Source organism: Alternaria novae-zelandiae (genome assembly GCF_023758075.1).
Source record: "Alternaria novae-zelandiae strain BMP 2774 chromosome Unknown scaffold_51, whole genome shotgun sequence".
Taxonomy (NCBI): Eukaryota; Fungi; Ascomycota; class Dothideomycetes; order Pleosporales; family Pleosporaceae; genus Alternaria; species Alternaria novae-zelandiae.
Window position 1 is genome coordinate 1 of NW_026057011.1, and position 15445 is coordinate 15445.

General features: G+C 53.3%; 7 protein-coding genes across 7 annotated transcripts; 4 read left to right on the top strand and 3 right to left on the bottom strand.

Moving 5' to 3' along the window:
• Nucleotides 1-1388: 1388 nt before the first annotated feature.
• On the top strand, nucleotides 1389-2279 carry J4E88_010987 (uncharacterized protein; the record flags this gene model as incomplete). Its single annotated transcript, XM_049404577.1, has 2 exons — nucleotides 1389-1566; nucleotides 1615-2279. 2 exons carry the CDS (start codon nucleotides 1389-1391, stop codon nucleotides 2277-2279), a joined length of 843 nt encoding a protein of 280 aa, XP_049249642.1.
• Nucleotides 2280-2747: 468 nt separating this feature from the next.
• J4E88_010988 (uncharacterized protein) lies at nucleotides 2748-4292 on the top strand (the record flags this gene model as incomplete). Its single annotated transcript, XM_049404578.1, has 1 exon — nucleotides 2748-4292. The coding sequence occupies one exon, from the start codon at nucleotides 2748-2750 to the stop codon at nucleotides 4290-4292; it is 1545 nt and encodes a 514-aa protein (XP_049249643.1).
• A 234-nt stretch (nucleotides 4293-4526) lies between these two features.
• Nucleotides 4527-6134, bottom strand: J4E88_010989 (uncharacterized protein; the record flags this gene model as incomplete). Its single annotated transcript, XM_049404579.1, has 1 exon — nucleotides 4527-6134. One exon carries the CDS (start codon nucleotides 6132-6134, stop codon nucleotides 4527-4529), a length of 1608 nt encoding a protein of 535 aa, XP_049249644.1.
• A 1010-nt stretch (nucleotides 6135-7144) lies between these two features.
• Nucleotides 7145-8514, top strand: J4E88_010990 (uncharacterized protein; the record flags this gene model as incomplete). Its single annotated transcript, XM_049404580.1, has 3 exons — nucleotides 7145-7150; nucleotides 7342-7796; nucleotides 7848-8514. 3 exons carry the CDS (start codon nucleotides 7145-7147, stop codon nucleotides 8512-8514), a joined length of 1128 nt encoding a protein of 375 aa, XP_049249645.1.
• A 233-nt stretch (nucleotides 8515-8747) lies between these two features.
• J4E88_010991 (uncharacterized protein) lies at nucleotides 8748-9144 on the bottom strand (the record flags this gene model as incomplete). The annotated part of the gene is made up of 3 exons (XM_049404581.1): nucleotides 8748-8804; nucleotides 8867-8950; nucleotides 9007-9144. The coding sequence occupies 3 exons, from the start codon at nucleotides 9142-9144 to the stop codon at nucleotides 8748-8750; spliced, it is 279 nt and encodes a 92-aa protein (XP_049249646.1).
• Nucleotides 9145-10264: 1120 nt separating this feature from the next.
• J4E88_010992 (uncharacterized protein) lies at nucleotides 10265-11322 on the bottom strand (the record flags this gene model as incomplete). Its single annotated transcript, XM_049404582.1, has 2 exons — nucleotides 10265-10643; nucleotides 10694-11322. The coding sequence occupies 2 exons, from the start codon at nucleotides 11320-11322 to the stop codon at nucleotides 10265-10267; spliced, it is 1008 nt and encodes a 335-aa protein (XP_049249647.1).
• A 2221-nt stretch (nucleotides 11323-13543) lies between these two features.
• On the top strand, nucleotides 13544-15040 carry J4E88_010993 (uncharacterized protein; the record flags this gene model as incomplete). Its single annotated transcript, XM_049404583.1, has 1 exon — nucleotides 13544-15040. One exon carries the CDS (start codon nucleotides 13544-13546, stop codon nucleotides 15038-15040), a length of 1497 nt encoding a protein of 498 aa, XP_049249648.1.
• Nucleotides 15041-15445: the final 405 nt, after the last annotated feature.

The following is a 15445-nucleotide window of genomic DNA, read 5'->3' on the forward strand; positions in this document are numbered from 1 at the left end:
TCGTATTGCCGTCTTCTGGGGAAATGAACCTTGGCATCATTTCGGACCTGTACGTGTAGTCCAGTGTGAGAGTATCGCCAGTGGGGTCTTCGACAGTTACGAAGCTATTGCGCTGCCAAATGGGCACAGAAACTTGCTCTTTCCTTATGCCCATCCATTCCCCGAGGAGCTCCAAGCTTGGTCTGGACACCTGACTGAGCACCTGGCATGATAGCTGTCGAAGCTGTTCATCCCCTTCTTCCAGCTCAAGCAGGCGGTGGTGTAATATGGACGACAGCTGCTCGTTGGTTTTGGCGTGTTTGACAGCATCTGCCATACGGGCAACGTGGACAAGGATATTGCGAGGCTTAGCGAACTGGTGCTGGAGCTGGATGAGCGAGCGGATCTTGGTAGATTGCTTTCCCAGGGTGTCTTCCAGGCTTGAAAGAACACTCGATATTGATGTGGCCAGAGCGACTCTTGCGGGGATCGACGCGGCCGAGGCAAAGGTACGCTCTGCGAAAGAGCGTAAATAGAGGAATGTGTTGCCGATGAATGTAAAGTACAGGATCAAGCTCTGCGCTGCTTGTAGGCTCAGTCCCGAAGCTCGTCCATCCGGTATGGCGGGCTGGAACGTCTTCAGCTTCGGGTTGAACTGGAAGAGTATAGAGGACCGGCCTAGACCAAGGTTCCAGAGCGATTGTAGGAGCACATCTCCTTTCAGTACCCGACCAGCATTCTTGCCCTCGTCTCGTACCAGCGTCGCATCGAAGGTCTCGGGACCATGCTCGGTTATGTATGGCGTTTGGCTTTCGACGTGCCTTCCCTTTTCAAACGACTCCCAGGTATAGAACAGGACATCCTTGTTCGCAGGTCCCAGGTCAAGTGCTACCTTCCAGACGTCTTCTTCGGGCTCTAAGGGCGGTGTCTCGATGGAAATGCTATCGTCGTTGAAACTGTCGAGCTCGGGTAGGGGCCCAAATTCGAACGTGTCCAGATCGGGCAGTCGCAGTTCGCGTTCGAGGTCATGTTTGGGCGCGTAAGGATGGTCGAATCTGATTGAGGAGACTGTGGCTGGTCAGCAACGCGTTCACATGCTCGGATGGAAAGACGCGACGACCCACTGTCTAGCTCGAGGGGAGCGAAGAGCGACGACTCTTGAGACTCATCGTCAAAAAAGGAAGGCTGCCTCCACAGGTGGTCGGTACTGAAGACGTCGTGAATCGAATCACGCGCATCCATGGCGGCGGATGTGGAGTAGTCGAGGGTGAGGGAGGGGTATGACGCGCCATGGTTTTGGCGACTCAGCCCTACGCGGACCCTTGCGCCTTCCGTCACTGTACCTGCAGCTCGCGACTGCGCGTTTCCTTCACTCACTTCCCTTCACTCCCAACACCAAACATCACAACATGCCGCCCCGAAAGAAGGCAAAGGCCAGTGCAGCTTCAACGCCCCTGCGCGACACTCAGCCCCAAACACCGCAAGACTCTGGCGTCGTGCAGTCGCAAGATGAGCTGCTCAGCGATCCGTGGGCCGACGAGCAGGAGACACAGCTGTTGAAAAGCATGATGAAGTGGAAGCCTACCGGTACGACATAGCGCACTCTATTATCAGACACGTGATTGACATCCTCAGGTATGCACAAGCACTTTCGCATGATCTCCATCCATACCGACATGCGCTCGCATGGCTTCGCGAGTGACGACGCTCCTCACACGCGCATACCCGGTGTCTGGAAGAAGCTGTCGCAGCTATATGACCTGGACGCCCTCGATACGCGCGAGAACGAGTTTGCTTTCTCCGAAGACCCCGACCCGCTAGACCCAGACGACGCCAACAACATGCCCGAGTTCGAGCTGCCAGAAGACGAGTATGGCATGCTCATGTGGCATCAGCGCTTCCATCGTGAATCTTCTGCGGCCGGCTCGTCGCCACCCATGACGCCCATCCAAAAATACAAAGATCTCTACGCGCCAGGCATCGGCCTACTGAAAGACCTCCCCGATGGCGTGCACTCGCAAAAGGCTGAGAGTGTGACCGAAGCCACTCCCGTACCCAAGAACGCAAAGAACATAAGGACAGGCAAAGCTGCAAAGGGCGGCAAGGGTACTAAGGCTGGAGCTAACGCTGCAAAGAACAGTAAGGCCCAGAGCACCGTATCTGAATCCGCAGAAGAAGAGGACGAAGATGATGACGATGAAGAATCTAGTGCCGAGTCTGAAGAAGACAGTGCGCCAACTACTCGCCGAACGAATCGCGCGAAACCAAAGCCAGCGCCTAAGAAAACGAGAAGAAGGTAGATAATTGAAATCTGGGCTTGGACAAGGCGTTTTGGTTTTATCGATACCCGGGTTCCACGTGTTCTGTCGCAACAACACCTGAGCACGTGGAGCAGAAGCGTTTGATCGCTGTCGAACACATGCACCTCATACAAGGGAAAAACTGGACGGGTCTGCAGACTACATTAAGATGAGTACATGCAAAGTGGGTGTGTTAACATCGATGTAGACCCTAGGGTGTCCACTTTTTCTCTAGGTTGACGTGCATGTGTCATTCATATCGCCCCAGGTGATCGTTTGGTCAGATCTCACAGCATTGGGCGTTTGCAGATTCACATTGGTAGGGCGTATTACCTCTCCGTAATGTATGCACCGTTTGTATGGTCACAGGAAACTGTTGACGAACGCGTAAGCCTTTGCTATAAAACTATGCGCGCTTCCTCTCCTCGTCCTCTCAATTCATAGAACAGGTTTCTACTACGGCCGACCATGGAGAAATTACCACAAGAGATACTCGACGATGTTTTCGTCCATATCATCCATACAGAACGGGCGCCCATTAGCGAGCGATTTGACGGACTTTGCAAGCCCTCCGTCCGCACAGTACTCAATTGTCGGCTCGTCGCGCGTCGCTGGTTCGAGTCGGATGTTTTGATACGCGACTTTGTCGACATAGTTTCCCGGACACCTCTTGTGTGGTACAACCATCGACTCCCAGTACTTGAGGAGATCACTGAAATTCCAAAATACACTCGTTGGTTTAATCAGAGAATCACGATCTGTGGTATGGATCTGGGCCTTGTTACCCTCGGAGAGTACGACCGCTGGGGTACTGGGCGTGACGAGCTCGACAAGGAGAATCCAGTGACGCAGTACCTAGTACATCTGTTGCGCAAGATCAGCTGGGTAGAGCACTTTCGATACTACCCCATACACCCAAATTGCCTCCATGGAACCTGGCCCAAGTGGGAAGTATCCGAGTCAGACCGCGTTTCCCTTGAGACTTGCTTCCGAGGAGGCCCAGAACGCTCCAGGTACGGATATCCAGCACTGAAAGAAGGCGAATACTCTTGGTGGGGCGTTCAGCTGGAGAGCGGATGGATCTTCCCCAGAATCATGGAGGCTTTTCAGGAGTCCCACCTCTGGTTGAAAAGTGTCGAGAGTCCATTACTCGGTAACAAGGCATCGTATTGCGCAATCTCAGGAAGGGGTGATCCCTTTCACAGCACCTCTTTTAGGGAAAGCGATCTATTGCAGTGGTTCCCGAAGACGCTGACACGCGTCGCTATCAATATCACCCGTCCCATGACTGGGCCATTGATGAACTCCGGTGGCCTTGAAGAGCTGGTAAATCTAGAATACTTGGAGATAGCACTCTCGAAGACTCCTGAGATATCGATCGGTGACGGCGGACCATTCGGTGCACCTTTTGATTTAGGCCCATGGTCCTCAGAGGTGTGGTACCGACTCGAGAACTTGAAAGAGTTCCGATTGATGTCAGACTATCAGTACTCCTTCGATGAATGGGATATCCTAAACATTCTCAACTTCTTTCCGAACCTGGAGCGCCTTGCATTGGGACATATTCTTCTCGCGAGCAGTCATGGGGATTGGTGTAGTCTGCTACACAAGCTAGCGGACTTCAATCTGAAAGAGCTATGGCTGCTAGATCCTCGTCACATCGTCTTTGTCGGTCCCGAACACCACCACCAGCCTCATGTGGGCAACGATCCTGATCTGGCGATCGAAGGAACACACAATACAGACTACCACGTGGTAAAGTACGTGTCAGACGAGCACATGTTGGATGCAGCACAGGATGTGTGCGTGATCGACACAGAAATGGAGTGGCCCGCTGAGGGTTGTGTATATCCCCGGTTGAGTAGAGATTTCCGGTATGGTGGCTTTAAAATCTTCGAACAGTTCAGAGATAGCAATCCATCGTGGTGGTATGCTGCACGTTTCAAGAAGATCGATATCGGGGCGCCGGGAGAACTATCGTCAACAGAAGAGCTCGAGGAGTCGGATTCCTGATACGGACAAGATGACTTATACCGACTTACGCCAAACACCGAGATATGTCCTGAAGGGGTTCGACATGTTTTTGACGGGTCGTACGGTACAAGGTCGCCATGACGGTCTTTTTTTTTAGCACTTGCTGCTTGCACGGAGTACCCCAGCAGTACGACCACTATATAGCCATTAGAAACTTTGTATTGACATTCAGTATCTGAGCATACCAACTGCAATCGTACTTCTCATTGCCTGTTATAAAAGTGATAGAATCGCCGGCCGCTTTGAGGACATCGTAGTATCCCCGATAGCAGCTAACCTCGCCGCTGCCGTTCCTGCTCTCCTTCCAAAGACCGCCCCAGAAGTCAAGCCGCTACCTCCAGGATAATTGCCATAGAACAAACCACCCACCATCTCGCCAACACAAAACAGCCCTGTAACCTCTCTTCCAGAGTTCGATATAACAGCTGAAGTTTCCGGATTGACAGCCAAGCCTCCGAACGTGAAGGTTACGCCGCAACATACCTTGACAGCCATGAATGGGCCTTTATCAAGCGGTAACGCCCAATTCGACTTCGCCAGCTCCAGCTTCTTCTTCGATGACTGCGTAGTAAGCCCATCCTTCACCGCCGGATCCCACTTCCTCTTCGGATTCTCAGCCATGGACGCAAAAACCGCCTCATTATACTCCTTCACCGTCTCTACAAACCTCTCCGGCGCATCCAACCCACCCTCCCCCGCCAACTTTCCCGCCAACTCTTCGACCGTCTTCCCCCAAACCTTCTCCACCCTCTCATCCCTATACTCCTCCTCCCTCAACCACCCCACAACCCTCTGATCCCAAACCTGCCACGCCACCCCATCCGGCTGCCCATGTATCGCCCGCCCAAACTTCGCATACGTGTAGTTCCGCATATCGATGCCCTCGTCTACAAACCTTCTTCCCTCTGTGTTAACCATCAAGCCGAGTGGATACCCTGACTTGGTGAACTCGTTCGAGATAAGCCGGTCGCCGCTGTTAGCGGGCGCATTAGCATCCCAGCAGGTAGAATGGCACCCAGACCAGTTCCCTGCTTGCTTCGCATCCACGTCGCGGATGGCGTACTCGAGGACTTCGCCGGTGTTGAAGGGTGTGCCGCGGACGCGCGCGAGATCCCAGTTTGGACCCAGGTATTGGGCGCGCATGCGTGGGTTTGCTTCGAAGCCTCCGGCAGCGAGGATGACGGCTTTGGTGGGTATGTGCGTGGACATACCCTTGTAGTCTACGACAACGCCGGTGATGGCACCGGAGAGAGAGATTACAATGCGTTTGGCGGGTGTAGAGTAGTATACTTCGATTCCGTGTCTGCGGGCGCAGGCTTGGTGATCTTCGATGAGGCCTTTTCCACCATCTTGCGTCTTGAGGGCCATGCCGCCCCAGAACTTGTAGCGGCCGTTTATCTTGTAGGCTTGGCGGTTGAAAGAGAGTTGGTATCTGATGCCGTTGCTTGCGAGCCATTTTACGGCTTCGTTGGATTCTGAGATGAGCGCTTTGCTTAGGGCTGGATCTGAACGACCGGAACATACTCGATCCATATCTTCCTGGAAATCATCTTTGGTGTATGGTTCCATGTCTATGAGTTTTGCTGTTTCGGTATCGACGTTGTTGACGATGGGTAGGAGGTCGCTGGTGCCATTGTGCACGGTGCGGAAGGCGCCTGCTGTGAAGTAGCTGTTACCTCCGGCCCAATCTTCTGGTGCCTTTTCGATAAGAACGACCCGGCGTGCTCCAGCTTCTGCGGCGGCTGTTGCAGCGGAGAAGCCCGCATTTCCTCCGCCTATTACTAGGACGTCGATGGTTGGGAATGATGTCAGTTGTCTCATAATCGCAGACTTTGGAAAATACTGAATGTTCGACTAGCAGTGAACGTCTTAACAGGGCCTGGTACTTGGGACATGAGGAATCCATAAATGCTGCCCGCGGAATATCTAGGTGGCGCGGGATAGCTACGCAGCCAACGAGCGCGGCCCGCGTGTTGAGTCGTCGCGAGCGGTCATAGGACGGAAATATGGCCGAACTGCAGCGCTCTTTCTCCGAAGAGGTTACTTGCACGCATGTATATTGTACCTCGAAGTGTAGGCTGCACATCACGCAGCATGCTAATGCTGCCTTTCGAACACCAGGTGTCGTGGCACGGAGCTGTTCGCCCTTGGCCCGGGTAGTATGACTCGCTGCAAGCTATCCAACTTCCTCCCCAAGTTCCGGCTGATCTGACGGAGATACTTGACATTGCAGCCGCTGTTGGCGAAAGTTATGCAGAGGACGCGACCTGCACAGGACTCAACAGTCATGATGTTCTTCCTCGTATGTGTTGACCCCACATCCCCGCCGTTTCTATCCGCTGTCAACGCTGATTGGTCAATCGTTCCACGCTAACGCTTTGTTACATACGCCCTGCGGTCCCAGATTCATCCGCCAAGCGATATCAGGGAAACAGTCACAACAACATTGAGTCACATCTTGGATATCTATATAACTAGACGTGTCTCGTTGGACTTTCCATGATACAAACAATATCGTCCGAATAGTTTGAGTCATGACGTCAAGTTCAAACAACGCCGCCCTGGAGGTCAAGACGAAGGATGGAGTCAAGTTCGGAAAGGAATTGAGGGAGAAGGAGTTTTGCTTTAAGCAAGGATTTCTGAACTTGAACCACGGTATGTTCATGGCTCTTTCAACCTTCCATACATCAGCAGCATCGCCTGATAGTTTCATGGGCATGTTTGCTCAGATATCTCTGGCGAGATATATTTTCTAGACGTATGCTAAACGGAATCAGGCTCCTTTGGTACCATCCCTCGCACGGTCCGCGACACTATGCGCGATTTCCAGGATGAATGTGAAGGTCGCCCAGATCCCTTCATCAGATACAGATACCCTGTTATCCTCGATGAAGCTCGGGAAGACATGGCGAAGGCATGTTACTCATCTTTATGTCATTACAGGAAACATTTACCACATGCAACTACCTATGCAGCCTTCAACTGCTGCATATCCATTCTTCAACTGCTCTTACTAACAACGCTGTAGCTGCTCAACACACCTGCTTCAACTCTGGTGTTCGTACCCAACGCCAGCACTGGTGTAAACACCGTTCTTCGCAACATCGTCTTCGAACCTGGCGAGCATATCCTCATCTTCAGTACCATCTATGGAGCTTGCGAGAAGACTGTATCATACGTCACTGAGACTACCCCCGCGGAGAGTGTCAAGATCGCATACACCTATCCCGTAGAAGACGACTGGCTGCTAACCGAGTTTGAGAAGAAGGTCAAAGAGGTAGAGAGCAAAGGTGGGAAAGTGCGAATCGCAGTCTTCGATACTGTGGTTAGTGCTCCCGGTGTCAGGATGCCGTTCGAGCGCTTGACGCAAAAGTGCAAAGAGCTTGGCGTCATGAGCTGCATCGATGGGGCCCATGGGGTTGGTCACTTGAACATCGATTTGGGTGCATTAGATCCCGATTTCTTCGTGAGCAACTGCCACAAGTCAGTTTGGTCTCTTGTCGTTTTACATCCAATTATACTAATCCAGCATAGATGGCTCCACGTCCCCCGCGGCTGCGCAATCTTCCACGTCGCCCACCGAAACCAAGACATCATACGCAGCACACTCCCCACATCCCACGGCTTCACACCCAAGGGCGAAAAGGTCGATTCGCCTATGCCAAAATCGGCGTTCGTCAGCCCGGATAAATCGACCTTCGTCAGCAACTTCGAGTTTGTGGGTACCATCGACAACAGCCCCTACTTGTGCGTACCCGCAGCCTTGAAGTGGCGCGAATCTCTCGGAGGCGAGACCGTCATCATGGACTATTGCCAAACGCTCGCCCGTGAAGCGGGTAAACACGTCGCCAGCGTTCTTGGCACTGAAGTCATGGAAAACAGCACTGGCACGCTAGGACAGTGTTGTTTGTCTAATGTTCGCCTGCCGATATCGCCGTCCCTGGCTCAAGACATCGCGACTAAGAATGGCATAGACAAGGAAGAGGTTGGCAACCTGATCAGGGACTTCATGGAGAGGCTTAGCTGTGAAGAGTATGGTACCTTCATTATGATGAAATGGTATGGAGGTGTATGGTGGACGAGGTTGAGTGGACAGGTGTACTTGGAGATGGCGGACTTTGAATGGGCTGCCAAGACCATCAAGGAAATATGTGAGAGGGTGGAGAAGGGAGAGTGGGCTACAGCAAAGGGCAAGCTTTAAGCTGTGAGCTAAATCTTCGCGAATAAAAAGACACGTAGTTTTTATGGAAAAGTCGCATTAGCAGTGAAGGTGGTTCATTCGTATCCAATGTACATTCAGTAGCCATGACTGCCATGCACAACCCCAAGGCGACTCCCAAGACCCCCTCTGTGTAAACTACGCCTCATTCTACATCTTGCGAACCATGTTGGCATGGACCGGGAGATCCAAGGTATCGCATGACAGTCCGTCACCTAGACATATCGCGATTTCTCACGGCACTTGTCGAAATCGCCACCGCAGTCCTTGCACTATTCCCATCAAGTCAGTATCGTTCACTCCACCTCAACTGCAGCAAGACAAGAAGACTTACCTCATGGCCCTGGTAGCGGTACACGTGGCACACATGCTCAACGCAGGTCTGTTTGCAACCCTTCTGTCCCTCAGTGTGGCCGTTCTGCAGCCTCGTCAGTGTGGATCGCATGAAGATTTCCTACTTGGCCTATCGCTTACCTTGAGGCAGAATTCGTAGCGCTCCAAGCAAAAATCGCAGTTGGCGTCGCGTGTGACGAGCGTGGTGCCCTCGTCTGCGGCGGGCGTGGCGGACACAATGGTGGCGGCGAGCGCGAGGATGATGGCGAAGGTCTTCATGTTACTCCGATATCTGGTGGTATACGTAGTCCTTCCGAGGGGTCCAAATGAACGTATATTGAGAGCGCGATTGTTAATATTGACAGTGAGGGAGCGATGGCAATGTTGTTGAATGAGCGTGAGGCCTGAGAAGAAGAGCAGTGTCGCGCAGCGGGCTAAGGAGTGTAAAGTATGTGCTAATAGCGATTGTTCGACTTGATCGGTGGGTGTCAGCAATTGAAGAGACAAAGTGGTCACTCGTTGGTCCGGTGAAGGCGCTTTGCACTGGGCCCGAGTGGCGGCGCGTGGCAACGATGCAAACGGTCCTGTTGCGAGCTCCACGACTTCCGCTTCAATTCCGAGACTTTCTTGAAGATGGAGCCAATATCAGAGTGGGAGGAGACGCTTGCGATAGTCATTCGCTTGTAGAACAGCGCGGCATAGCAATTGAAGTTGGGTTTTCGTGAATGAATGTCGGCGTGGTGGCCAAGGCCAAGATACTGCCAAAATCACTGCAGCGAATTAGTCTGTATCTAGTCTCACCATGATCTTACAGCGAGAGAATGCTCGCCTCCGCCGAGTCTCGTATTGTAGGGCGCTTGTAGTATCGTCAAAAGCCACTGCGGATCCGAGCCACTTACCTCTCAAAGCAGATTGGGACCTACCAAAACCGGAAAACACCTCGATTAGGCTGGGTTGCAAGACCGCGAGACAAAAAGGCAGAGGCGATCAAGCCAGCGTCGACTAGAGGCAGTCTCTGATGGTCTAGACGGAAGCGCGTGCGTACCATGTGCGACCTAACTAACGGTTACGACCGTGAACTCGATGATAATTGGAGTGAAAGACATGACGGGATACGGGTAACGCGGAAGCCAAGAGATGTTCGACAATACTGAGTTTTCCATTGTTTTACTTGCTTGAATGTGCTTTTCTAATCACGCTGCTGAGAACATGTAGGGACTCATCGCCGGGATGCTGCTGGGAAGATGGTGGGAGGAGCTAGCTCCATCGCCACCAGAATTATGTACAAGGTGTAAAAGGGAAGGGGTATAGCAGCGAACGTAATCTTCATAGTAGCCTAAACTTCCGATACTAGCTCTTAGAAATAGCCAAGCAATGAACAGGGACACCAAGGTGGGTATTAGATGGTGCGGACGCCACGTGCCAACTCAGCGCGTACACGCCTCCTGTATTGGTCACGGTATTGGATGCGACCGTATGTTCCGAATCCAACGGCAAGGAAGAAGAAGAGCGCCCATACGGATGTGACAACCAGACCGATTGGGAAGAAAGCCAAGGCAGTTCCGGGGATGATGAACGGTGCGGCCGAGGAGACGGCAGCGGATGCGGATGCTGCGGCTTGGGGGTCTGCGTTGGTGGGAGCGTTGCCTGCCTTGGAGAAGATACCATTGACAAATGATGCCTCCTGGGATGAGAGAGTGGTTTCGACGTCCTGGCCGGTTGCAGGGTTTCGCGCAGCGAGGTCGATTTGCGGGATGAGAAGGGGCTGGAGGGATTCTCTGCAAATATGTTAGAGACAGAAGTATGAACGACGAAGAGGGATACGTACTGGGTCATGGCGGAACCCATCAGGTTCTCATTAATCCTTCCGACATACATGAGGACCTTGAGTTCCGTCATGGTGTTGATGTCCTGCCTCTCAACCAGCATACCCTCACTGACTGGCCAGCTGAGGTCTCGCTTGGTAAAGTTGCCTTGCATGTTCTGCACTGTCGCACCGAGGTACGAAAGTGTCATGCTGACATCGGCCGCGGTAACGCCAACCCATGGGTTGATGGGAGCTGATACATTATACATTCGGAGCTCCGCCTGGAAGACACCCGTCTTGTTGTCAAGGAAAGGTAGGTTGTAGCACACGGCGATTCCACTCGGGTTCGACGCTTGGCCGTTGAGATTGCTGAGCGTGCTCATACATGCTTCCTTTGTCTGTTGCTCCCACTTCGCTTGATCGACACCCGACGCATCACCAGTCGCGGGTGTCAGCGATGCTAGCGGTGCTGTATCGGCAGAGTTGGCATCTTGTCTTTGCGTAAGGGTTGCCATGAGCTCTGCGTCCCTCCGAAGTACCTCCTCCACGTCCTGGCCTGGCTCGAGAAGCGCGTTCACTTGGGGGCCCTTGAAGGCAGTTGCGTGTCCAGCAGCAAGCAGAGTGCCTACGAAAGCGCTCTTGAAAAACATGGTCGAGGTAGTATTAGTCGACGCCGGAAAATTAAAGTCGGTAGTGCGAAGGTGGCCGGGCTGCCCAGCAGCTTACGAGAAAGAAAGTGGCGAGCGAAGAAAGAACGACGAAGCAAAAGCTAATCACTGCTGAAAAGAAACGGGCATTAGAAGTGTCATTAGCAAAAGGGAATTAGAAAAGTCGAACACGCGAGCATGAAGAAACGCGGTGTGCGAATCACGGCAATGGGTGGATCGGACGAGAACGGCTCGCAATGGCGTGACTCAGGTCGGGCACCAGACTCGAAAAGCAGCACCAAGACTGGCTTGAGGCTCCATAACAGAGTTGAGACGGACTCTGCTTGAGGCTGTGACGGGTGGCACACGACATTTCTATGCGTTGATCCCGTGGCGACTAAGAAGAAGCTTAATTTAGCATAGTAGAGCCGCATTTGGTGGGAGCCAACCAAGCTGTGGCCTGGAGATCGAACCGTTCGGGAGTGGGGGCGCACTGGGCATGACGATGCTGGGCCCCTTGAGACAATTGGTGTTGAGGTCTGGAGTCGGGGAACGATGCTAAAACTAGGGGCGCTTCAGGTGTGCGCTAGTAGGGCACGTGACGTCGTCCTCCGAGCCAATAGCATCGTCGTGTGCCGCCTCTCCCGGCTTCTCGGTTTCACCCTCAAGCCGTGCAGAAGCCGATATCCTGAGTTTCCCATCGCACCAGCCTCCGCTGCGCCATCGGTGCATCGCAAAATCTCCTGCGGTGTGGCTTCCGGCGCGTGCTTCCTCAGAAACGGGCGATGTTGACACGGGTAGCGGCCGCTGTCATCTTGGACCTGCGACACTCGCGCTGATACAGGCGGGTCGCCGGGCGCAACACCTGGACAACTGTACAACATCGACCGCATCTTCAATACCGCCCAACGGACCCAGCCGCCTCGCTGCTGTCGAAGCACGTCACTCCCGAAGCCACACGGACATTAGTTGTTCCCGGTGCGTGTGCCGAGAAGAGACGGTGAGCTGTGAAACCTCGTGTCCCAACCTCCACCCGGCCAATACCCCAACGCGCATATCCGCGGTATCTCCCTTTATGCCAATAGTTATTCACTGTGTACCAGAACACAGAGGTCCTGCGTCCTGCGTCCGTTGCTCGTCGTGTGGTCTTAGTCCTGCAGCAACTTAGCGGCCTTGTCGCGCAACGCACGCATAGTCAGGCACACTGCCGACCACACTTACTGGGTACGGGACGGATCGCGCGCTCCATATCAGACTGCTCGATGATCTGGCACCATACGGGAAAGTATGGGCTGCGAACATATGCACACGATACGCCTTTGACGACGAAGGCGACTCTGAGGTGGCCACGTTCGCCTGCATACAACTAATCCACATGGGTGCGCTTGTGCCCAGCGTGCATTCGCCCAACACATACACCCACTGCCTATGCCCATATATTGTCATCCTCCACTAATGTGTTGCAAAATGCGGGCACTAACTGCCAGCACATCAAAAGCCTCTAGACCTCTACTTGGGGCAGCCTTATTTGGGCTTGTCACAGTGTAAGCGGTCGACTCTGCCCGAAGGGTCCCGCTGTACTTCATCTGCAGACCAGGGCACCTGGACCCAAGTTGTCCTTCAAGGCTCTCACGTTTCTCGCTCTGTTACGCTCATTCTCTTTGTTTGTTTTTGCACATCGTCACAAGCCCACACGAGGCAAGTCCACAGTCGCTGCAAACATCTAACATTCCTCGAGGACGCTCTTCGTTGGTCACGCGCCGACCACCTGTACGCAATGCAGCACGCCTCGAACTCGCCGTGGCGGACGCCTGCGATGCAATATCCCAAACCCCAATACAGTCTCCAGCACACCATATCCATGGTCAACCTCCGAGACGATGATCAATCGTGGTACAACAACCGCGAGACCGCATCTCCAACAGTCTCGTCCGCCTCATCCGCCACCAGCCGGAGTACGACGCCCACAACAACGAACAACAACCCGTGGTCGAACGTAATGGTCAGCCCAGCTTCGACATATTCGAACAAGTCGTCCGACTCATCGTCGCCCAAAGGCAGCCCAAAACATACCCCGCAATACACCAGCCGATCGACAACGCCCCAGCCCATCGCCCCCCAGCCAATAAGGGTCATTAATCCGGTAGCAGGATTTGCGCCCATGTCACCGCCTCCCTCAGCTTCGGGTGAGTCGTTCAGGAATGGCGATTACCCGGGGTCACCCATGAACCCATACCGACAACCTGCTGCTCCCCTTGTTCCGCTGGTAAACGGATACATCAACACATCAATCTTGTCTTCACAGGGCCAGTCTCTTTCCGGTTGGTTCTACGAGCTCGTACGGAAGCAGGGATGGGATGCTGGCCTAGTCAAGAAAATATGGCAGTGGACGTTGTCGAACCCCAGGCTCGCAATTCTCTTGTTCGTCTGCGACGATGTTGCCTCGTGGCGCCAGGCTTCCTTCTTCGATCTTCGAGACGAGAGCTTGCCATTCCCAGAGGACCGTCTCCAAGGTATTGTGGGTAATGCGCGCAAAGTTGTCGATGAACAATGGCGTGCCACATCCAAGGAATTACCGTTGACGGGAGCACATGTCGACTACACCGCACGCGAAACAGTGCCACTACAGCACGTCAGTCTTATCCGATCGTCGCGCAATTCTGAGAAGAGCGTCGACTGGGTCAAGATGCAAGGTAGCAGCGAGGATCGTGTGCTTGTGCGAAAGCGCTTTGTCACTGCTCGCTCCGCTCAAAAAGCTGCGCTGTTGGACCAGATCAACAAGTTCAAGCAATATGAGCACAAGAACATTGCAAAGTTGCTTTGCTCGTACGCTCAGCCGAGTCACGTCGGCATTCTCACAGAGAAAGCACAATACACTCTGGACGATTTCCTCGCGCTCCCTGGAAGCGACCCAAACCGCTCGAAGTTGCTGGTTGACTGGATGGGTGACTTATCATCCGCTCTTGAATATCTCCATTCGCAGTCCATTTGTCATCGTAGCATCCGGCCTCGCAAAATCCTGATTGATGGTGCGCGCATTCTGCTTGCTCCATTCGACATTGGGCAGAGCATCGACACGTTCAGTCCGACAATGGCGAACTCCCAGCGCCTGGACCAGCTACACACATACTTCCAAGACCAGTCATACGTCTACGCTGCACCAGAGGCTATTGTCTCACGTGGTAAGAGAATGGCAGATGTTTTCTCGCTGGGCTGTGTTTTCTTGTCGATGATGACAGTCGCACAAGGCCAGTCACTATCAGTGTTTGCGCAATACCGGGCTGCGAATACCCAGGATGCATCATACCATGCCCATCTCGACCGGGTGGCAAGTTGGCGAAACCGGCTCCACGCTGCCACCACCTCGAATCTCCGAAACGGGCTCATCGGCTCTGGAAGGAAGCTGAGGCAGCTGAAAGCGGAAGCCGACTGGCTGACTATCATTGAGAAGATGCTCCTATCCGGACCGAAAGAGAGGATTAAGATGCGCTTTGTGCTAGCCAGCCTAAACAGCGGCAAAGCTACAGGCGGAAGACGACGTAGCTTGGACGGCGGCGGTTACAGTGGACAGGCGGCAGCATCGCTCGGCGTCAACGGTGCAACAACCGCGACGCTGGTCGACATCTCGGAGCATCACGCGCCACGAAAACCGGAGCTAAGCGTCTTCGATGGTTATTTCCAGACGCAGACCCGCAGGTTAGAACCAGCGGGTGGTTGGTAATCGAAGGCTCGGACTTCGAACAGCGTGTCAGACATGAAGCTCGCGCTAGGGTGATACTTGGCGAAACATGTTAGACATCGGCTTTTGATGGTTGTCGGGCATATGGCATGCCGAAGCCAATGTTGAGTGTGAAACTTGACAGCTCGGGATGAGACGGAGCCCTACAACGCCTCAGACACGACTTCATCGAGAATACGCCGATGATGGGCGATAGGCAAAGAGCCCTTTTTTACTTTCTTCATATCTTGTCCGTACTGGATTTGGGTCGGACCTTTGATACCCCTTCTTGCGACCCCATTTGGATGATTCACTTGGTAAATTCTTTCTTTTCATTTGCTCCTCATTCCATAGCATTCTTATTAGCGGCGCGGCATCCAGCGAGCATCTAGAGCAATGATCACAAGT